General features: G+C 40.9%; 1 protein-coding gene across 1 annotated transcript; it reads right to left on the minus strand.

The window, feature by feature from the left end:
• Positions 1 to 22513, minus strand: IDH2 (isocitrate dehydrogenase (NADP(+)) 2). Its single transcript, XM_063448920.1, has 11 exons — positions 22277 to 22513; positions 11023 to 11114; positions 8409 to 8574; positions 7167 to 7327; positions 6908 to 7051; positions 6581 to 6717; positions 5843 to 5994; positions 3755 to 3867; positions 2436 to 2533; positions 1999 to 2094; positions 1 to 343 (listed from the first exon to the last, which is right to left on the minus strand). The coding sequence occupies exons 1-11, from the start codon at positions 22392 to 22394 to the stop codon at positions 256 to 258; spliced, it is 1365 nt and encodes a 454-aa protein (XP_063304990.1). The 5' UTR covers positions 22395 to 22513; the 3' UTR covers positions 1 to 255.
• Positions 22514 to 23350: the final 837 nt, after the last annotated feature.

Raw genomic sequence — 23350 nt, forward strand, 5'->3', positions numbered from 1 at the left:
AGGAGTTTGTCAAGGTTTTATTTCTATACACATTGCACCATCACAGGAAGACAGTAGGTGCAGCAAGTTTTGAGGTCCAGCACTAAACAGGTGATGCTACAGACCTGTCCCCCATTTTTTCTGCTGTTTTGAAGTCTTCTAAAAAATAGCAGCATTTAATGGGTTAAAAAGTTTGTTTGAACCACTCTGGTGGTTTCCTATCTTGAAAAAGGTTAAAAATGAGGTAAAAACTGGCCATCAAACTACAGATTTGCATTAATTCTTTCCAAGAGCTTTGTCAAGGTTGTTCTTAATGGCATCCAGGAAGTCTGTTGTGTTGACATAATGTTCGTTGAGCCGGACACTAAAAAAAAAAAAATTTTTACTAGAATTTGCAGAGTTTGATTAGTTCAATACATATACATTGTATATCTGCACAAATTCTAGCATGTCAGCTGGCAGGTTAGCTTTGTGTAGGAAACTGGAGACATTCCTACACTATAAGGACAATCTGACAATCAAAAAGTCAATATTCCAGAATGTGTGCCATGTTATTTCAACAGTTAATGAAATATTGGCTTGTTTGCATTTAAGACTTGTCAGTGCTGTGAAAATTATTTTTGCACAAAGGCAATAGCTATGCTTGCCATACATTAACCACTTGTTGATTATAATGGCCAGCATTCAAGTTTTACACATGTAGTAAGCAAACCTAAACAGCAGAAAAACTTCAGTTTAAGTCCTGTGAGATGTGTTATTGCACATAGAAGTTCCCATATACCCGGAATAAAACTTGTCAGGTTAGGTCATTTTGAATACCAAAACCTATTCTTGAATAATCACAGCTTTTTGCACCATTTTCTGTGGCTCATACTGCCATGTAGATACCAGGCACGATAGGGTACAGATAAGATTCAACGTTTAAAGGATACTGTAGTGCCAAGAATACAAAGCTGTATTCCTGGCACTACTGCTTCTCCTGCCCAGTAAATAAAGTGTTACAAAATATTTTCCAGTGCCAATGCTCTGCCCCATCAGTCCCTCGACAAGTGAGGTCTAATGCACATGCGTATAAAGTGCCACACATGCATTATACCTCCCCACGGGAAAGCATTGAATAAATTCTTTCCAATGGGGAAAAATCTGACGCTGGAAGTCCTCATGCAGAGCACGAGGACGTCCAGTGTTAGATACCACACTAGAAGTCCATTGAGATTCAGGAAGCCATCGAGTGGCTGTCTGGTAGAGCTGCAATGTAATTGTATGGCCCATTTACCATACCATCTTTACAATTGAATGCTACAGCTTTAAGGTACAAGTTGAAATTCAGAAGATGCTCCACCGGATCTCTCACCTTTGCCACTAGATTACTTATTTATAATGTTTTGATTTATTTTTATCTATAGTGTACTACTGTAGTATCTTGTACTTGCAGCTACATGCATTTAATAATCTGGCTGTTAGGATTTGATTGGCAAAATTGTAATTCACCACTGTTTGCCCCCTCCCACTCCAACTACTCCTAGCTGTAAATACCTTGATGTATCTACTCCCTCCCTATGCCCATTTCCTATACCATCTTTACTGCAAGCCTCTACAATTCTTGGATTTCTTTGGCCTGGCTGAGAAGTAGAGCCAACTGGTAATTATACAAAATAGCCACAAAAAAAAAAAAACTTAAGTTACTGGCTCAATGAAATGTTTGCATCATTTAACAGGACATTTGGACAGATGCGCTCACATTAACTTTCATTAACTGTGGGTGGTGTAAAGTGACATTTAAAATGAGCACCATCTTACAGCTTCTGGCTTTGCTACATGTGTTACCAGTGACTGAGATGGTCTGCTTTTAGTAGTGGCATATTTGCTCTGAGTCTACAAGAGGGCAAACTCAGCAATGTAGCATGCAAGCAGTGATCTCACAGAACTAGTTTGTCATTTGTCACAGGAAGCAAGATTTATTTTGTAACGTTAGGGAAGCTAGGTTTACAAACAGCCTTAGTATGCTTGAGTACTTACTTGCTGAAGCCTCCGTGAATACATCCTGCCAAGTCTTTTGTCATGACACCGCTTTCAACAGTCTCCACACAAACCTTCTCTAGCGTTTGGGAGAATCTGGGGAACAAATCTCACTGTAAGAAGCACTTTCACATCGCTGCAAATGTTTGTATAAGAGCAGCACTACAACATGTTTGAACATCAGGGTCTGCATATGTAATGCAGATATTTGTAATTGCTTAGGTCTATTAAGAGCAGTATTTTTGACTTTGCATTGCCACTTTACCCCTTAATACAATTAACATTGTAATTGTGAGTTAGTACTATATTACATTATTTTTCTGATGCTCCGTTTAACTGAATACATGACAGTCTTTGATGCCTGGATGTCCAAGGCCTGCACTGCATATTTCAGCATATAATGACTTCGAGTTGGGGAGGGGAAAAAACCCACTTACTTGATCAGGTCTGGATTTCCATCAAGCTTGCCTCTGTGTTCCAAGCCTCTTGTCCATGCGAAGATGCTGGCAATGGGATTTGTACTTGTTGGCCGACCCTAATAGAAATGCAAATGTGAACACTAAATGCAAAATAAGCTAGAAGTAGCCAGGTTAATTAAAAAAAAAAAGTGGTTACAGAAATACAGGATAATGAGGAAGAGATGCATGTTTAATTTGTTTAAAGACCATTTTCTTAAATACCGATTCTGATGCCAAGGCACAAAGACAAACCCTTATAATTTACTGCTTGGTAGTCATACTTTAAAATGACACTAGTAAGCAGAACTACAGTTTATATTTGTTCTGGTGAGTATAATCAGTCCCTCCAGGACTTTTGCAGTAAACCGTGCCTTTTCAGAGAAAAGTAATACACCCACTGGCCACTCAGATGGCTGCTGCTAGAGGAGCTTCTGACCGTGTCTCCACCCTCTGCATGGAAACACTGAACTTTCCTCAGAGATGCATTGAATCAATGAATCTATGAGATGCAGATTGGCCAGGGCTGTGTTTGGCTTGTGCTGGCCATGCTATTTTGCCATGACAATGCAAAACACTTAATGCTAATAAAGTCAGTCAATTGAGATTGGTTGAAAGACCGATTTGTATTGTACATTTCCAGGATGTGCATTGTAGTTCTGTGACGATCATAATCTGTAGTCTAAATTGCTAAATGTGCATTCCACCACATGGAAACTTTGAGCTATACCTTAAAGCATTTAGGAGTTACCCTGTGTCCATCTGACAAATTACATCATTTTCTATAGATTTTAATATTTTAAGTAATCTGAACTGCAGCTGTTTGGATCAGTCTGATATGACTTTTCAAAGAAGCCATGAAGAGTTGTGTAATACCACTTACTGTTGGACTGGAATATCTAGCCAGGTCATTTCACAAAGTTATTTTTGCAAATGTGGCATTCTATCACAGTACAACACTTGAATTCAACAATCTCTTTAGAATTACCCATTGTCCTTCAAATGTTTGTAACTGCAGACTGCATGGATAGGTGCTTGATTTTGTACACCTGTGGTAATGGGTTTAATTGAAACACCTGAATTCAATAGTTAAGAGGTGTCCCAATACTTTTAATAAAGGTGCTTATGCAGACCAATATCAAGGCAGCTAACTTTGATCATGGTAGGAATAAGTTTATTTTGAATAGTTTAAATCCATATTACACTAAGCAAACTGAAAAATGTTCCAAGTAGCAAATCTTATAAAGCATGAGCTTGCAGGGTGTTGTGTCATGGTGGCCATGCTAGACTAATTGCCATACCTTCTGGTGTTCCCTGTAATGACGAGTTACTGTTCCATGAGCTGCTTCAGCTTCAATAGTCTTTCCATCTGGGCAAACCAGAACCGATGTCATGAGACCAAGGGAACCAAAACCTGAAATGGCAGAGTAACATGTGTCATCACCATCTTTTAAATGAGATAACAGACCAGTACTCAAAAAATTAGATTTGCTTTAAAGATACAAATACCCAACAAAACAAAAGCACCACTAACCTTTCCTATCCCATTTATGCAGTGCCAGATGTGCTTTCCATGTTATTTGCAGCACCTGTTGCTATCAGGCTATATTGGTGTTCATTTCAAAGTGAATGCAAGACATGCTGCGCTATTGTGTGAAGTTAATTTTCAAACCAGGCTCTATTCACATTGGGATGGCGTTTAAATATTTTGCAAGTTGTTTTCTGAACAGGCCTGCCAGTCATCTTAACCCCTTAAGGACCGCTGACGGTTCAGGACCGTCAGCGGTAAAACGTGCGTTTGGACCGCTGACGGTCCTGAACCGTCATAACGGTTTTGGGCAACTTACCTGATCGCCGTCGGTCCCACGGCGGCGATCAGCTCTCCTCCCGGTCCAGGGGGACTGCCTGTCTGCCCGGGCAGTCCCCCCTCGGCAGATCAGGACCCCACGGCCATGTGATCACTCGATCACATGACCGCAATAGGGGTCTTTGTATCTGCCTGCAGGGGGACTGTCTGTGCTGACAGGCAGTCTCCCTGCAAGTAAAAAAATCATAAAATAAAGTGTAAAAAAAAAGAAATCAGTGTAAAAAAAAAATAATATGTGTATATATATATGATATATATACATGTATTATATCTATATATACCTATATATAATATATGTATATATATAATATATATAATGTCACACTAAGTGTATTTTTATATTTATATATACGTATATTAATATAAAAATACACTTATATTTAAATTACACACGAATATATACAATATATATAATAACTATATATGGTATATATATTATAAAATACAAATAATATGTTAATAAAAATAAATAAAAAATAAAAATAATTTTTATTAATTAAAAAAATATATATATATATTCAATTTTATTCTAACAGTATTTTGATATTGATATATATATATTTATATCAAAATACACTTAGAATGTAATGATATATATATCTATGTATAAATAAATAAATAAAAATACGAAATATACATATGTCCACATACAAAATTACATTAATAATTTCATAAATATACACGTAGACGTCAAATATATAAATATGTATATATATTAAAATTCTACGTGCATATTTATATAATATTTTTACCTAATTAAGTAATTTTAATGATTGCAATTTGAGGGACCTGCCTGCCAACCCAGGCCAAAAGTCCAGATAATTTAATTTGCTAGCACTGTGCTTAACCCTGTAACTTTCTATGACACCCTAAATCCTGTACATGGGGGTACTGTTTTCCTCGGGAGACTTCGCTGAACACAAATATTAGTGTTTCAAAACAGTAAAACATATCACAGCGATGATATTGTCAGTGAAAGTGAAGTTTTTTGCATTTTTCACACACAAACAGCTCTTTCACTGAGGATATTATTGCTGTGATATATTTTACTGTTCTGATACACTAATATTTGTGTTCAGCGAAGTCTCCTGAGTATAACAGTACCCCACATGTAGAGGTTTTATAGTGTTTGTGAAAGTTACAGGGTCAAATATAAGGCTTGATTTTACTTTTTTTATTGAAATTTGTCAGATTGGTTAGGTTGCCTTTGAGAGCGTATGGTAGCCAAGGAATGAGAATTAGCCCCATGATGGCATACCATTTGCAAAAGAAGACAACCCAAGGTATTGCAAATGGGGTATGTTCAGCCTTTTTTAGTAGCCACTTAGTCATAAACACCGGCCAAAGTTAGCGTTTTTTGCATTTTTAACACAAACAAATATAAATGCTAACTTTGGCCAGTGTTTGTGACTAGGTGGCTACTAAAAAAGACTGGACATACCCCATTTTAAATACAGGCCGGTCCTGAAGGGGTTAAGCAAGCCCTGGAACAGTCATGAAATGAATTCCTATCAAACCTTACCCTGAGCAAGAATGTCAGACTGAACATCACCATCGTAGTTCTTGCAGGCCCAGACAAATCCTCCAGATGATTTCAGAACTTGTGCCACCATGTCATCAATCAGTCTGTGTTCATACCAGATCTTCAATTTGTCGAATTCTGGTTTGTAGCCCCTAAAAAAAAAAAAAAAAGACAAGTCACATTCTGTAACAGCATTGTTATAACTGGCATCCCACTTGCCAATCCGATTGGACAGTTAAGAAAAAAGCCAGATTGAGCAAAAAAAAAAAAAAGGGTTATCAGGAGGAGTTTCTAACTTGATCTGTAACATTTGATATCTGTGGTGTTGAATTCACCAGTGCCATATTCTGTACAATTCAGTTTGACAATCTTTACTCTTGCTACACTCCAAAACAAATCTGGCAGCTTAAATACAAATTCAGACTTAAAGAAACAGTTCCAAAGAAATGTCCACACTGCAGAGTGTCCAGGAAACATTTTAACTGCGATGTAATGCATGTAGGTTTTTGTCTTCTGGTATTTGACTACTTTGGAAACTTACATAGCCAACAACCAAATGCACGCTATAAGAAGCTGAAATTGTTCAAAGTGAGACAGCATTTTCATAGTTAGATATACTCCTTTTCCACAGCTTTGAGTTAGCACAATGGAGATTGTCAACAGAATGAATACCAACATAATATTTAGTTAAATATTGAGCTCCAAATACACATGCATTATTCCAGAGTAAAGACTTACTGCTCAAAGATTTCCTGGAAGATGTCCTTAAACCTGCCATCATATGCCTTCAAAATGGTGTTCTTTGTGCTCATGTAAAGTGGCCATTTCTTCTGAATTGCATACTGAAAGCAGCTGTGTGCAAATCCACTGATTGACTACAAAAACAGATCAATGAATACCTTATTGTGAACATTGCTGGCTCGTTTGTGGTTAGTTTCCAAACTTCTAAGTGTCAGGTTAGTAACCAAGGCAGTTGAAAGACTGGTTTACTATGCATAGAAAAGGCCTTAAACTGCACATATACTGAATGAACAGGACAGACAAGCCAGTGCATCCAGTTCTCACCTCATCTGTGTTGTACATTCCCATTCCAACTCCTCCTGCTTGAAATTTGAATACTTCCCACTCCTTAGCAGCAGAGCCATCAGCAGGTGAAAAAACCATCTTGAATGTGCCAGCCTGATCTACAACAAAGTCTGTGGCTTTGTACTGAAATAATGTAGAGAAAAGTCAACCTTTAGAATATTAACACACAGGACATGTAAATTCTAACATTGTAACTATGTTACAAGCCTATTATAACATTGTAAGAATGTAAGCCTACCTGGTCACCAAAGGCATGTCTGCCAATTGTGATTGCTTGTGTCCATCCAGGAACCAGGCGAGGAATGTTCTTACAAATAATAGGTTCACGGAAGACTGTTCCACCCAGGATGTTCCTGATCGTGCCGTTGGGGCTCTTCCACATCTTCTTCAGCTTAAACTCTAATGAACCAAGCAAGTGTATTTATTATCCAAGAATTTAAGATATTAAGAATATGCTTTGACACCACTAATAAATTTGAGGCAAATATATTCAATAACAGAATACAAGCAGAATTTTCTGCAATATTCACCAAACTCCAGATACAACATACTACAATGTGCAAGTATTAATTTTGAATATTCTATCAAGGAGAGGCCTTGTTATATGGCATCTTCGTTCACAAGTGGTCGCCCTGCAGGAGCTATGCATCTACATTATTGTAGATACAGATTGATACGCAGACTGTTTCAAATACATGACCCCCAAATGCACCATTATGGCAATAAGGAAATCATGTTGAACCCCACAGGCTTTTTCACGTTTATGTGGTGGATAGCTACCTAGTGTTAGCTGCCACATGGCTGGTGTTAACCCTAGTGCCGCTGAGAGTTATATTAACTACTTGCCCGATGCTAGTCACTTAAAGGGACACTATAGTCATCCGAACAACTTTAGCTAAATGAAGCAGTTTTCGTGTATTGAACATGCCCCTGCAGCCTCACTGCTCAACCCTCTGCCATTTAGGAGTTAAATCCCTTTGTTTATGAACCCTAGTCACACCTCCCTGCATGTGACTTGCACAGCCTTCCATAAACACTTCCCTATTTAGGCTCTCTTTATTGCAAGTTCTGTTTAAGATTCTTATCCCCTGCTATGTTAATAGCTTGCTAGACCCTGCAAGAGATTAAAGTTCATTGTTGTATGTGATTAAAGTTCAATTTAGAGATTGGGATACAATTATTTAAGGTAAATTACATCTGTTTGAAAGTGAAACCAGTTTTATTTTCCATGCAGGCTCTGTCAATCATAGCCAGGGGAGGTGTGGCTAGGGCTGCATAACAAGAAACAAAGTGATTTAACTCCTAAATGACAGTTGAGCAGTGAAATTGCAGGGGAATGATCTATACACAAACTGTTTTATTTAGCTAAAGTAATTTAGGGGACTATAGGGTTCCTTTAAGCGCCAGGTGAACATTGCACTTTAGAACTGGAAAAATACATAGAACTACCTACTCTTTAAAGTTTTAACTGTGCACATACCTTCTACTCGAGCCTCATCTGGTGTAATTGTGGCACATTTCACAGCAACGTTGTATTTCTGAGTTGCCAGAGCAGAGTCTATTGTGACCTGGTCACTTGTTTGGTCACGATATGGAAGCCCAAGATCATAGTACTTCAAATCCACGTCTACATTGGATAAGATCAACTAAAAAGAAAGTGCAAAATCTAAGGTGAGATCAGAAATATACACTCCCGCAATATATACACACTCCCACACCTATATTTTTTCTATCCATATGACCTACACAAAGTAGTGCGGTTGCCAAGTCCTGCAGAAATCCAACATCCTTCACTAGAAGCCACATGTTTAGAATGGTCTGTACCAAGAATTGTACAACCACTTAGGAAGATCACTCAAGTGAAGTCAAAGTGAAGTCAAAGTGAAGTCAAAGTGAAGTCAAAGTGAAGTCAAAGTGAAGTCAAAGTGAAGTCAAAGTGAAGTCAAAGTGAAGTCAAAGTGAAGTCAAAGTGAAGTCAAAGTGAAGTCAAAGTGAAGTCAAAGTGAAGTCAAAGTGAAGTCAAAGTGAAGTCAAAGTGAAGTCAAAGTGAAGTCAAAGTGAAGTCAAAGTGAAGTCAAAGTGAAGTCAAAGTGAAGTCAAAGTGAAGTCAAAGTGAAGTCAAAGTGAAGTCAAAGTGAAGTCAAAGTGAAGTCAAAGTGAAGTCAAAGTGAAGTCAAAGTGAAGTCAAAGTGAAGTCAAAGTGAAGTCAAAGTGAAGTCAAAGTGAAGTCAAAGTGAAGTCAAAGTGAAGTCAAAGTGAAGTCAAAGTGAAGTCAAAGTGAAGTCAAAGTGAAGTCAAAGTGAAGTCAAAGTGAAGTCAAAGTGAAGTCAAAGTGAAGTCAAAGTGAAGTCAAAGTGAAGTCAAAGTGAAGTCAAAGTGAAGTCAAAGTGAAGTCAAAGTGAAGTCAAAGTGAAGTCAAAGTGAAGTCAAAGTGAAGTCAAAGTGAAGTCAAAGTGAAGTCAAAGTGAAGTCAAAGTGAAGTCAAAGTGAAGTCAAAGTGAAGTCAAAGTGAAGTCAAAGTGAAGTCAAAGTGAAGTCAAAGTGAAGTCAAAGTGAAGTCAAAGTGAAGTCAAAGTGAAGTCAAAGTGAAGTCAAAGTGAAGTCAAAGTGAAGTCAAAGTGAAGTCAAAGTGAAGTCAAAGTGAAGTCAAAGTGAAGTCAAAGTGAAGTCAAAGTGAAGTCAAAGTGAAGTCAAAGTGAAGTCAAAGTGAAGTCAAAGTGAAGTCAAAGTGAAATGTGTGTTTTAGGCAAAAAGGTCAAAGACAGCTACATTTTGTAAGTTTACTGTTGGAGCTTAAAGTTACAATGTCACAGTAGTTCACACTTTAGTGAATAGCATTGTAAGCAAGAAAGTATTAAATAAAGCTGTAGTTTTTCTAGGAAAACAAATCAAACTATGCTAAAAAGATGCAGGATCACAACTTAATGTTGCAAAAAACATTTACAACTTGTAGATCTTATTTGCATATATTCAAGACTGTCAGCCTGGAAATTATACTAAAAAGCCCCAAATGCTCAGTGGCATAATGAGACTGGATGCATGAAAGTCGTCCATTAAAATCTCCTTGTTAAATAAACATACTTAAAGATATGGTGATATGAATACATTCAGTGACAGCATTGTTCTATAGATCTTACAATGCTGCGGAATATTACATGTTTATTTAAGTATCCACATGAACTAAGTGGTCTGTAAAATAAAAAAAAGTCAATGACTACAAAAAGGGCTAAATACTGCATGTTGAATTAGATTTAAAAAGTCTTCAGTAAGATTGAGTATTCCAGAACAATAGTGACCAAAACCTTACATGCCACTATTAAGAAGTTATATTTATTGGATAGCCAACAGGTTAATCTACATATTTTTAAGTCAGGCAGTTAACTGGTAGGGAGACTGCTATCCTTCAAACTCTGCCAGTCAGCATCCTTATAACTGCTGGAAGCATGTCATTGAAGATCAGATCATCTTTCTGAACAACCCAATTTATCCACTTGCATTCTAAAAAGTTTAATAGGTCTTCAAATTGCACCAGAACACTTAGGACCACGCAACACATTTAATCACACCACTGAACCCAAGGTTTAAACAAGTTAAGCGGCCTTTTAAAATAAACTGGCCAAATCTGGGCTTTTCCCAAGAATTTCTGATGTAAAACAGATAAAATAGAGTTACAGCATAATGAACACTACTTGTCACAGAAAAGGTTAAACATTTTGAAACTCATTCATGGTTATGCACAGGATTTTCTCCAGACAAGGGAGTTGAACTCCCATTGCTTTCAATGGGAGTGCTGTGCATATGAAACCCATGCTTAGTAGTGATTTATAAATAGGTTTTGTCTAGATAAGCTGCAATGTGTGTTCTTCAATGTGTCAAACTGCTGCTTAAGCTAAAATATACAGGTATAGGGGTACTTTATTGAACCTTAATTTATGCTAGCACAGTGTGTGGTGATTTCTGTCCCTTTACTAAACAGCTACTGAAGCAGTGGATTTCTATACCTATATCATGAATAGAGACCATTATATGCATTTTTAAAATAAAGTTCCTGGACATTAGGTTTTGAAACAAATTTGGCCACTCTGCGTGCATACCTTTTCCTTGATGAACTCCCAGATGATACGAGTCATCTCATCACCATCCATCTCAACCACTGGGTTGGCCACCTTAATACGTTTGTCTGCATCTGCAAAAAGGAAATGTGAACATTTTAAAATCTAAAATCAGTTTCATTGTTAGAAGCACCCTTTACCAGACTACACCCACAAAGTATGTTTACATAGCAAACGTTATAGTGAAGTTGGACATTACTTCACATGCCAGAACTACTTTAGATGAACGAGTAAGTAAATAAAAAAATGTTTAAGATGGTTGGAGGGGGCAGGTAATACCAAAGGAAAGCTTATTTCTAAAGAATAGTGTTCCCACAAGCCTAAGCAAAATGTTCCTTATTTTAAGATAGGTGTCAGATCAAGACTACATTTTTTGTAAGCTATAATTTTTTTCTTATTAATGTGCACAATTACTATCCCATATTTCTAAGTGGTTATATTAGCACAAGATACACCTTGAACACTATATATGGTAAAAAGGCACACTAACAGGAAATAAACTACACCAAGACCAAATTTCTGAAGTCATATTTCTTCCTGTGAATGTAATAGTTCACTTCCCAATATTTTTCACGTACTTCAAAAGTCAGCCTGACCACCACAACTTTTCCTTTTTAGAGTCAATTACAACACAGTGGCTTCTAACAAATTAGCCCACTTAGAATAGTTACCCATGAATCAGCAATGCCCAGCATATGGGCATGCTATGCATTAACTCTGCCAAGCATTAGTCAAAGCAATGCCCTGGTTGGTGACTAGAGTGGCCACTGCACACAGCCTGGTTTCTGTTTAAACTGGGCAGGGTATGAACTGCTATTAGCTTATTCAGCAGTTCCACAGACCATAAACATTTGACTGGGGGATCCTCTGCCTGGCTTGTCTGCTGCTGCCACACTAGCCAGTGCAAGAACTGAACTGTTTGTTAAAAAGGGACAATAGTCACCAGAACTACAGCTTAATATGGTTCTGGTGTGTATAATCTGTCTCTGCAGGCATTTTCATATAAACATTGCCTTTTCAGAGAAAATACAGTGTTTGAATGACTGCCACTGGAGATGTCCCTAAGCAGTAATAGACTGCCACTAGAGGTTCTTCCTGTGTCAGTGCTGCAGAACACATGGAGGTGGTGAATGCTCTCCATAGAGATGCACAGAATCAGTGCATCTCTATAAGGATATTTGCATGCACCAGTAAATAGTGTTTATGCTATAGGGTCAGGAATTCACTTTCGTATACCTGACCATATAGAGTTCCTTTAACCCCTTAAGGACCAAACTTCTGGAATAAAAGGGAATCATACATAATTCTAACCCATTTGTCATTATGTAGAGGGCAACATGAATGTGTCCTTAAAGTAGCAATCACTTTGATTATAACATGTGTTTGATACAGTATGCACACCAAGTTATGAATGCTGTGGCATTATACAAGTCTTACAGGTACTTTACAAATTGTGAAATGCCATTAAAGGGCAGGGCAGCACCACATACAGTAATCTTATCCATTCCATTAGTCTATTAAATCTACATAGGATTGTGAAGTCACAAGTATAGATAAATAATGAGTCTGTACAGAGTCAAAGATTACTACATGTTCAACAGCTTCTTGGATTTGCAATGTAGCAAACCTGAAAACAAAATGTTATAAGATGACAAATCATTCACTGATTGTGAACCTGCTCTTATAATATTGAAAGGTCTGTTTGGGAGAAGACTGACACTAAGGGTAGCAGTGCACAACGACATGGAGGGCTTCAGAGTCTGCCTAAAGCAGCATTAGTACGTGCAAGTCACCAATGAAAGTCTAATCAAACTGCAAAATCAAGCCCTGGCAATTCCCTAGTTTTCAGGGAAATGGCAATTTGCTTCCTTTGTGACCGCTACCATGCAATACAGTTTCAGGTGAGGTCCCCATTTTAAAAGGAAGTAAAGTTATTCCCGAGATAAATCAAGAAACTAATAGAAGACAGCTTGACACAAAGCGAAAGCTTACAACAACAATTTAAACTATTCTAGTAGTTTCAGGTATTCTATAATTCACCTGTTTAAGAGACTACAGCCATCAAGTGAAATGTAACATTTAAGGGCAGTTAACAGTAACAGTTAATGCCAAAAGCTTTTTGTTAACCTTCAGCAACCTATGGTCCTAAGCTTTTAAGTGAGCATTGGGTTAACAAAACATTGTTTAGATAATCTGAATTTATGCAAGAATGTTTTGCATACCACTACTAAAAACACTAGCAGCCAGAAGCAATCTTGAAGGAGCCCAGTTAACTTCCCATTGCACAGTGTGGGAGTGATCTAGATTTCAACTACCTCTGGCTGAGAACGTGGGAATCGTTTGCAATTATTATTATTGCAATTTATATAGCGCCAACAGATTCTTGCAATAGTTTTCTGCATGGTGTTTCTGTAAAACAAAGATTAGTAGATTATCAGGACACTTTATAAATTTGTGCACACTCCGTATGAGAACCAGTTACAGTGACTGCTCTGTCATCTGATCACATAGCAGGCCTGGTAAAACAGTTTACTGATCAAATGCAAGACCTGCCCACCTTCATCGCATTAAAGGTTTGTTATGAGGTCTTGTGAGCACACATCTATATCTTTGCAGCCTGCTCTTGTTGAAGTTCAGTACCATGGCTTTTGCAGTTTTTTTTATAAAACAAGCTACACTTCACTTGTGACTGAGTTTATTATGCAGACATGCAGCTGTAATTAGAGCGATCAAACTAATTTGAAGTGGTCAAGGTGCCTGGAGACAGCAGTGCCTCACTTAAACACCACAGATTGGTACTACGGTAGCTTGCTATGGGGTTAGACAGCCAATGGCAGCACAGCCCCCACCACTGTGCCATCTATTTCCTCTGCACAATCTGTCCTCCCCTCCAGTGAGAGGGAGTGGCATCAGGCATAAAGGATCAGGCTTCAGGTAGAACTTTGAATAAGTTAACAGGAGTGTTTTAGCACACCTCTGAAAGGGTAAGTCCAGGGCTTGACAATTCTCAGGCACCAGGAAATTTGTCCAGTTTGTCCTTGCGCCTTGGATGTGTGAGCCCCTTCAGCCCATAATGTGACAGGCTGCCTGAGATTGGATGCATGCAATTGGTTCATATAGGGCTGAGGCAGGCGGCTCACAGACAACTCAGGCAGGCAGCTCATGAAGAGCTGTGGAAGGCATGCAGCCAGCTGACTGAATACTGTGGCGGCGAGCAAGCTATAATCTCCCAGCTCTGCTCTCACTGGCACTCCAGTGATGCCAGGATCTGGGTTATCACATCAGTCTGACCCAACATTACAAGACAGCACTCTAGGGCCCCAGGGAAATCTGTTACACTCCAGCTCTCCCAGAGGTAGCGAGGCTGAGTGAATTTAAATTAAAGGGACACCAGTCACCAGAAAAACTACAGCTTATTGCATTTGTTCTGTTGAGTATAATCATTCCCTTCAGGCTTTTTGCAGTAAACACGGTTTTCAGAGAAAGTGCAGTGTTTAGTAGCCATCCCGAGGCTGTAATGTAGAGGTGCTTTCTGGGGCAGTGCTGCACAGTGTGCAACACTGCCATTCAGTGTCTCCACCCTCTGCATAGAGACACTGAACTTTCCTCAGAAGTGCATTGATTCGATATATCTCTGAGGAGATGCCGATTGGCCAGGGCTGTGTTTGGCTTGTGCCGACTGCCCCTGATCTGCCTCCTTGACAGGCTCAGCCAATCCAATGCTTTCCAATGGGGTAAACCACTTATGTCGCCAAGTAGGCAGAGTTAGCAACAGACTAAAATAAGGTAACATTTTACTATATTTATGGGGACCAGATTGTGGTTTTAAAACTTTAGGGCCAGGAATATAGGTTTGTGTTCCTGACCGTATAGTGTTCCTTTAAAATAAAAATGAGTATTTTGTGAGTGAGTACTCCAGTGAGGGAGTACTTCAAGGGTGTCTAAAGAAAAAAAATTAAATGGCAGCCTGTCCGGTTCAGAGACGATTGGGGATTGGAGACTCATGTTCTTTCCTGTTAGGCTTGTTTAATGATGTAATTGCCTTTGTATGTGTCAAGATTCTTTGTTTTAGGTGATTTTTTGATTATGTTTTTATTTGTACCTTATTTAATAAAGGATGTATAAGAAATAAAGCCTAGTTTGCTTGATTAGTGTGCATCCTTATTTTGTAGATACATATACACAAACCATGTTATTAAGTTTGTGCTTACAGTATCTTTAACCACATGTAATCATTTGTAGCTAGTGCAATCACAGCAGTTTAGTCATTTATACACCTAATTAGGCATGCATAACCATTCAAACGATGTCAAAATTGGACAGTTAATATTGTATTGGTGTGTTATTCTTCATCAACCCCTCTACACTCTGCTCTTGACACTGCCAGGTCTCATTTCTGTGGTTTTGTGACAGTGTCTTGAAATTCCACTCTAGTCACTTATTTTTTAATTCTTTATTTATTCCCCTTACTCGTGAGTCCGAGAAGGGCATATTATTGCGGTACAAACATTGTATAAAAAACAAGCATAGTCTGACATTAGTCCTTCCAACTAGGTGTAATACAACTGGAAAACTGGTGAGTTGGGGGTTTTGTGTATAAGAGAAATCGCTAACGTCTGGTATATGTGCTCAGGTCTAATTGTGGTCCGCGGCTCATGTGGTATATGTCGGTGAGGGAGCAATTCTCGCTGTGAGTATGCTCTGCCTGCGGGCATGTTCACCTGAGTAAGTGGGGAGATGCTCCAAAGCGAAGGCCGTGGAGCCAGTTAAGGTCTGATGTCTCTTGAGACTCTCGGTGGTGCCATTCTATTTTGTGGTTGTCATGTGGTGTGGGCTGACTTGTGGGCTAGCGAGTAGGCCACAATCTAAGGTCCGCACTTTATGTCTGTGAGGGTTTAGAGGTCGGGCTATTGACCTTGTGTTACGCCGCTGCATATAATGCAGAGGCGGGGGGTTGGGAGCCGCTATGGCCGTGGGTTCTCTACTGTCCGTGCGAGAAAGCGCTATATGTAAGTCTCGACCGGTCTGAGGGTGTTGGGTAAGTATTGTCGGCCTCTGTGGTCGGTGAGAGCCTAAGCTCTAATGTGCCCAGAGTAAAAGGGGAGAAAGGGAGGAAACAGAAAACATACGAAAAAATAATACAACGTGTGATGGGCGTTAGTTCTCTCTGCGGCAGCAGCCGTGCCATGGGGGGGTCACTCTGGTGGTAGTGGGCTTCCCCTTGTTTAAGGTGTGTGCTTCACATCAGGTGGTGGCTAGTGCCTTTGTGTTAAGGCTAGTGTTCGGGTATTTCGGCGGGACCAGCTGCCCTGGGTCCCTCTGCCACTGCGGCGCCACGGGCTCTCCCTGGGTAGGTCTCGGCAAAATGTCCCCCGAGAGGCCCAAGGTCTCCATTACCTCAGCTGCTTGGTGTATTCCCTGGATTGTGTGAGTGGTGCCTCCATGTTGAAATAGTAACATCCGAGGTGACCTCCATCTGTAGCTGATCTCTTTGGCTCTGAGCTGTGCCGTGAGGGGTTGCAGGGATCTCCTCCACTGCATGGTGTCTCCCGTGAGGTCGGCATAGGTGAGCTGCATATTTTCAGAGAGGAGTGGCATGGCCCCTCTTAACGCAGCCTGTACCGCTATTTTATCTCTGAGGTTGGAGAAGCGCGCCACCACGTCTCTGGTGGCCGACGCCGGTGCCCCTCGTGGCTTCGGCACCCGGAATACGCCTTCAAAGGTGATGTTCTTCGCCTGTTTAGGTGGCAGGAGCCTTCTCATGAGGTGTGGTAGCTCCGCGTTAGGGATCTCCTCCGCCAGCCCGCGCACCTTCAGGTTAGCGCAGCGTCTGGCGTCTTCTGTCTGTGCGAAGCGTTGTGCCAGAATCGCGTGTTGTAATTTCATAGCTTGTACCTCAGATTCCAGGGCCTCTAGTTTCTGTGTGTGACTGTCTGACTTTATCTCCAGCGTTGTCAGGCGCCCAACCATGCCTGTGAGGTCGGCCCGGAGTGCAGCCACATCTGCCTGCAGTGTTTTCTGGAGGTCATTCAACATCTCTTTCAGTGTGGCTGCTGTGACTGGCGTCGGGCCCGGGTTCCGTGGGACCGAGTATGATTGCAGCGGGGGTATTAGGTCTGCCGCCCCAAAATGCTTTGCAGGAGTTCTTCGGAGGAGTCAGAGTAGCCCTCTATGTCGGTGGCCATCTTGGGCCCGTAGGCTCCCTGAGCCCAGCGGAGAAATTCCTCAATATTCCTGCCTTCCGACAGTTTGTCTGCTCTCTGCTTTTTGGTCTTGCGACCCATGGTAGTTAGAGATATTTCCCCTCGTTTTTCGGGCGATTGTGCCGTCCTAGTCACTTTTTCCCATTACACTGTCCAGACATTTTAGATAGCTTGCTTTATGCCTCTTGAAACAAAGCAGTGGTGGCAGTAAGTTGCTTTAAGGTGAAAGTTAGACTCAAACCTTGTTTATATTAATTGATCTGTGTAAAGTCTGAATATAGTTCTTGAGATGTAGCTAGTATCTTGCTGGTTTTGGATGTTAATAGCAGAGTGTTCTAGAATGACCTGGTCTCAACCTGTTCCTCTATATACAGTCTTTAAAAACGTTAGATTGTATCCTGCAGTTACATTGCATTCCACATATTCCAATCTATCAGATTTGGCATCTGTCCAAGACATGTTAGAAAGCACTTTTTCAATTTTCGACAGACTTTCAGGACAATAAATTCAACAACACAGGTGACCTTTTATTGCACTAGACTAGTCTGCTAGGATCCAATACATATTCAAGGTTTTCAATGGCTGCTTCAGACACCATTATACACTTTATAACCTCTATCCTAAAGAGGATTTCAAAATGGAGGAAGCGGGAACAGAAAGGGCTGATTTAAGATTCAAAACGCTGCAAAACATTTTTTTCAAGAATACAAAAACAATGTTGCAACCTGCTGTTTCTCCAGTTGGACAGCTGCCTGTGCCACCTGTAGGAACAGGAAATTGAGTTGTAGTTCAGCCAACAGCTGTGCATAGCTGCAGTGTGCTGCACTGAAATTCAGTGTATCCATGCCAAATGCTCTTCAGATGCATTGATTCAATGCATCTGAGATGCAGACTGGCACAGCATGTCATTTTGTCAGGCATGCACAATAGTCTAAAGCTTTCTTTAAATTATATAAACAGCCAGGGAGGTCAACTGCAACAAGACCTGTGCATTGCTTGAAAAAAAAAAAATAGGAGTTACACCTTATAAATGGGGCCTAAACAGCACATTTAGAAGTATAGTGTAAGGAATACACGTTTGTACTCCTGACACTAGTGTTCCTTTAATCCTTTACCATACTTATTGTTTTTAAGTTTCAACTGACCACTGGGTGAGAAACATAAGGAAGTTTCCCCTAATCTACACATTAGCACAAACGTGTAGATCAAGTCTAATGCTCAATCTAATGGGCATAACAGGCGCCCTTTAATACTTCACTTTCTTAATTTAATTCAAACACATTAACATTTAATGGATCTGTTCAAATAAGACTCCTATATAAACATGTGCTGCCCACAGTTGGAGGATTGATAATCACTAATAAGCATTGCATTCTACTGCAAGAATAGCAAGACATGGTTGCTACTGCTTTGTCACCAGAACCAGGGCATCCATATTTGCTGTGTTTTATAAAGTGCATTAGTCTAGGCGGTGAAAGGTACAGTCTGTGCTTGGCTGTTGCTTTGTTGATATTGGCAGTAACCATGGTAATATTGAGCAAAATGCCAATAGACAAATGAGACATCGTTCCAACAGCCAAGATATTAGATTTCTTACAACTTAAAGGAACACTCTAGGCACCCAGACCACTTCAGCTTAATGAAGTGGTCTGGGTGCCAGGTCCAGCTAGGGTTAACTAATTGTTTTATAAACATAGCAGTTTCAGAGAAACTGCTATGTTTATCAATTAGTTAAGCCTTCCCCCTATGTCCTCTAGTGGCTCTCACTGACAGCCGCTAGAGGCGCTTGCGTGATTCTCACTGTGAAAATCACAGTGAGAGCACGCAAGCGTCCATAGGAAAGCATTATGAATGCTTTCCTATGTGACCGGCTGAATGCGCGCGCAGCTCTTGCCGCGCGTGCGCATTCAGCCGACGGGGAGGAGAAGAGGCGGATCGGAGGAGGAGAGCAGGAGGAGATCTCTCCGCCCAGCGCTGGAAAAAGGTAAGATTTAACCCCTTTCCCCTTTCCAGAGCCGGGCGGGAGGGGGTCCCTGAGGGTGGGGGCACCCTCAGGGCACTCTAGTGCCAGGAAAACGAGTATGCTTTCCTGGCACTAGAGTGGTCCTTTAAAGAGGATATTCCAGTCACTGAGGAATGCATTTACGAATCAAGCAAAAAGGTATTTTGTCCCAAGTTATTTCCCCTTAAGATAGTCTCATAGTTCGTGTATGACCATGCACGATAGAGTGGTGATAAAAAAAAAGGATAGAAGAGGGGGCAAAAGGGGAAAGAAGGAGAGATGAAGGGGTACGCTATATATTGGACCACCTCGTTGGCTACCATGAGAGGTGACAGTGGGTGATTCTGTCCTAGGGACCGAGTTTGCTGGCAAAGTCTGTTTTTGCAGTGGTCAGCTGCCAATGTACACAAATGTCCATGTATTTCTTTTAGCTGACTTAATGTGCAAGTCCTCTATGGCCCTCAGTTCCTCCATCTGTGAGAATCAGGCAGTCAGCGTGGAGGCTTCCTGATTTTACCAGTATTGGGGAATGTTTGGGGAAGTGTTTAAGACAAAGTCACATGCAGGGAGGTGTGACTAGAACTGCATTAACAGTGTTTAAACTCCTAGAAGGTAGTGAATTGAGCAGAGATTGCAAGGGCATGTTCTATACACCAAAACTGCTTAATTAAGCTAAAGTTGTTTTGGTGACTATAGTGTTCCTTTAACTATTTGTCAAGGTAATTTAAACCCCACTAAACAGCATGATCAAGATTACTTAGTTGCAACTGTGGAAACACTAGCAATGTTTGTATCATAATTATCCTCAGTCAACCTGCTTTGTTTGTTGTTTCAGTACCATTTACAAAATACTTTAGATTCAAGGGACATGCAATTTGCAGCACATTCAAGGGGAAAAAAAAAAAAAGAAGAAGCTATATTCAACATTAAACTGGACAGTTGGAATAAGTTACCAGATTTTTCTTCCCACAGCCCATGTTGCAGCTATCTGCACCTGTGCACTGATAACACGGCTATTTTACAAACTGCTAGGCCTTTTGTGGTCAGCACAGCCCTGAAGGTCAAAGCAATCCAGTGGCAGAAACCGAAAAGTTTCAGTAGTTTTAACTTGGTCACGCTGATATGCGAGCACTGATGTCAACTAGATTCAACTACAGTAGCTAGAGATCGTGCAAGTAACCATGATATACTGAACTACCTAGGTATTAAAGGCCCCATGCTAGGTCCGACATAAGTGACCTTGCATGAAGGGACACCAACCAAATCAAAACAGGACATAGAGGAAGGACATTCTCTGAAAATAATCATATCATAAGCTCACAGCTCATTTAGCCTAGTACTTTGTGTAAGAAAGCTGGAAATTATAGATTCTCTCATGGGCAGGGCCCTTTATTCCTTTTGTACTGGAATGTCCATACTGCTTGTCCACTATCCCTGATTTTAAAGCACCGTGAATATTTTATTGCTTTATTAATGCACATGAAATAAAGGATTTCCATAAGTTTTCCATTTGTGTTTATTCACACAACAAGAGTTCCAGTGAACAAACTATTTTGAAATATGCTACAGTAGCCGAATGGGAATAGTAAGCCTAAATGCTGAAATGTGTTTGCTTCTCTTTTATTCCTTACAGTGTTCTGTTTAGGTGATAATCTTAGAACTATCAAATGTTTGAGCTATTCAAGTATAGACCTTTCTAATATGTTCAGCAATTAAGCAGATGTTACACGGTGTCAATTAGTACTACATTAAAATGCAGTATGTAAACAGTGACCAAACAGCTGAAAATTATACCTCAATAGTAGGAACACTGCAGCAATCCATAGGGAAATGGGAGTTTATGTATTAGAGGAAAGATGGTGATAACATTACAAAGCTTTACTCAGTCTTGCAGCTATGTGGTCCAAGGACATTGTTAGCCATGACAAAAAAGGTCTATTTTGTCTACATGCAGAATTTAGATTTTGGTGATTTGAACAGTAGCAGCTTGTTAGATTATTGTTTATGCATCTTGCAAAGACACCAGGGGCTATACAGATATACATCTAAAGACTAAGCTCGTTGAGGCTACCACATGTCACAATACAGGTACAGTTGCATGTAGCATTCTTGCCAATTCAGACATTGAAATAACACTGCATTTACCCTGTGCAGTGAGAAGTGCATGGAGTCGGCTAGGACCATGTAAGGAAGCAGATGGCTGACCTGCAACAGACAGTCTACGTTATTTCCCACTAGCAGCTCATGGACCCTTTATACCATCCCCCAAATAGGAGGAGTCTATACATGCAGAGCTATCTTTACTTCACTGTGTAGAGCAAATCCAGTGCTAGAACTCCCTGGGTATCACAAGCAATAGAGGTCAATCCACTAGTCCGTGACCTTAGGCCACTAGCTTCGCTCTTTCACACCAGTTACAAAGTATCTCCAGTTAAAGGGCCAGGCAGGCTTCCAATGAATGAAGAGCAGGGAAGCCATTCACAGACCGGCCGGGACAATAGGTTTTTGTCAAGGGAGTCCCCATTCACACAGCCAGTCACGGAACAATATGGGCAGAGTTTAGAGATTCCAGTAAAGATACCATTTAGTTTAGCTGGCAATAGATCGGATACTCCAATCACTCACTGGAGGCTGGCTTGCTCAGTCATTCATAATGCGCCTACATACTCTGCAGCGCAGTACAAAAGATGGTGACCCTTAAGATGCACATTGAGCAGTGCATGAAGTCAGTGAGCAGGAGGCCCAGGACTACTGGGACAAGGCAACTGCCGAGGGGTGCCCAGGCAGGGGCCGGCAAAGGAGAATGCACAGAGAAAGGGTGCCCGAGGATGCACAGGGCACTGCTTTGGCCTCAATACTCAAAGGGTTAAAGGAATTATGGCTCTACCAGCAAGCTGACCCAGGGTTAACCCCTTGGTGCCCATGGAGGGGCTGGCAGAGGGTGGGGTGCCCATGGAGGGGCTGGCAGAGGGTGGGGTGCCGGCAGAGGGTGAGGTGCCCGTGGAGGGGCTGGCAGAGGAGGCACACTCACAGTTTCGTTGTTGCTGCACTTGCTGGCTGAGGGCCGGTCCCAGGACCCCGGGGTTCTTGCTGAAGGCAGCGGCGGAGGTTTTGCAGACGGAGCTGACAGCTCTCAGGTAGCCGGCCATGGTTATGGAAGCAGAGAGAGGGGGGGCGGGAGTCAGGTTATTTTATTGCTATGATATCGGTTACTGTGAACACTAGGCGACCTCACTATCACCCCCGCGCGTCCCGGCTTCAAGGGCGCACACGTCAGCATCGCGGCCATTTATAGCGCCGGTGACGTAACGTGCGGGAGGGAGGGGGGAGGAGCCGGGCGCGCGCCCCCCCAGCGCGACTTATTTTTCATTCATTCAAGTAGTAAGTAGAGCGTGGAGCGGCGGGAAGCGCGCGCTCCCTTTGCTGTGCTATCTTTAGCGCTATCTCTGGGGAGGGGTCACGTGATAAGGGGGATTTAAAATTCGAGGCCGAAGTGATCGAACTGGAAATTTTCATGACTTTTATGAGATTTGTTTCCAGTTCTGCTGTTTTGGTCTTCAATTTGAAGTTTTGGTCTTCAATTCACATCTGAAACTAGTAGTGAATAACCTTGATAGCCTGGACCATTTTAGCCTGAATTTCGTTTTTTTAGTTCATCACAATTTAGCATTTAGGAGATAATAAGAAGCTGTGCCTGCACTGCATGCTGGGAACTGAGAATATAGCCTGACCCCAGAGATTTAGAGATTTATTTTACATTAACTCTTGTCCAAACTACAGGCATCAGATATAACGCAGAAAATACTTTGAGCCCACTGAGGAGAAAAGTACTATTTATGTTATTATTATTTAGCTGGTCTGCTGTCTGCATGTAATAAACCCTATTCATTTTAACAGACTGCTTTTAATGCTTCATCATTCTTATCTTCACTCTCAGTTTCAGGTCCAGATAGCAGTCCTTTTCCAGGACAGTGCTGGCCTAGCGGTGACTTTTCCATCTAAAGTTGGCTGGCTGAGCACCATAGGCAATAGTGGCTGCAGGCTGCAGCAGCTAGATCTCCATATGTTTGTTATTATTATTATTACCATTTATATATCGCCAACA

Source organism: Pelobates fuscus, chromosome 3 (assembly GCF_036172605.1).
Source record: "Pelobates fuscus isolate aPelFus1 chromosome 3, aPelFus1.pri, whole genome shotgun sequence".
Lineage (NCBI taxonomy): Eukaryota > Metazoa > Chordata > Amphibia > Anura > Pelobatidae > Pelobates > Pelobates fuscus.

Excerpts from the sequence above, each read along its gene's own strand:
- IDH2 (XM_063448920.1), bottom strand. The coding sequence starts at position 22,394 with ATGGCCGGCTACCTGAGAGCTGTCAGCTCCGTCTGCAAAACCTCCGCC. Across the intron at positions 2,095-2,435 it reads GGAAATCCAGACCTGATCAA|ATTCTCCCAAACGCTAGAGA; the intron begins GTAAGTGGGTTT and ends TTTGTTCCCCAG. Across the intron at positions 344-1,998 it reads ATTCACGGAGGCTTCAGCAA|TGTCCGGCTCAACGAACATT; the intron begins GTAAGTACTCAA and ends TTTTTTTTTTAG.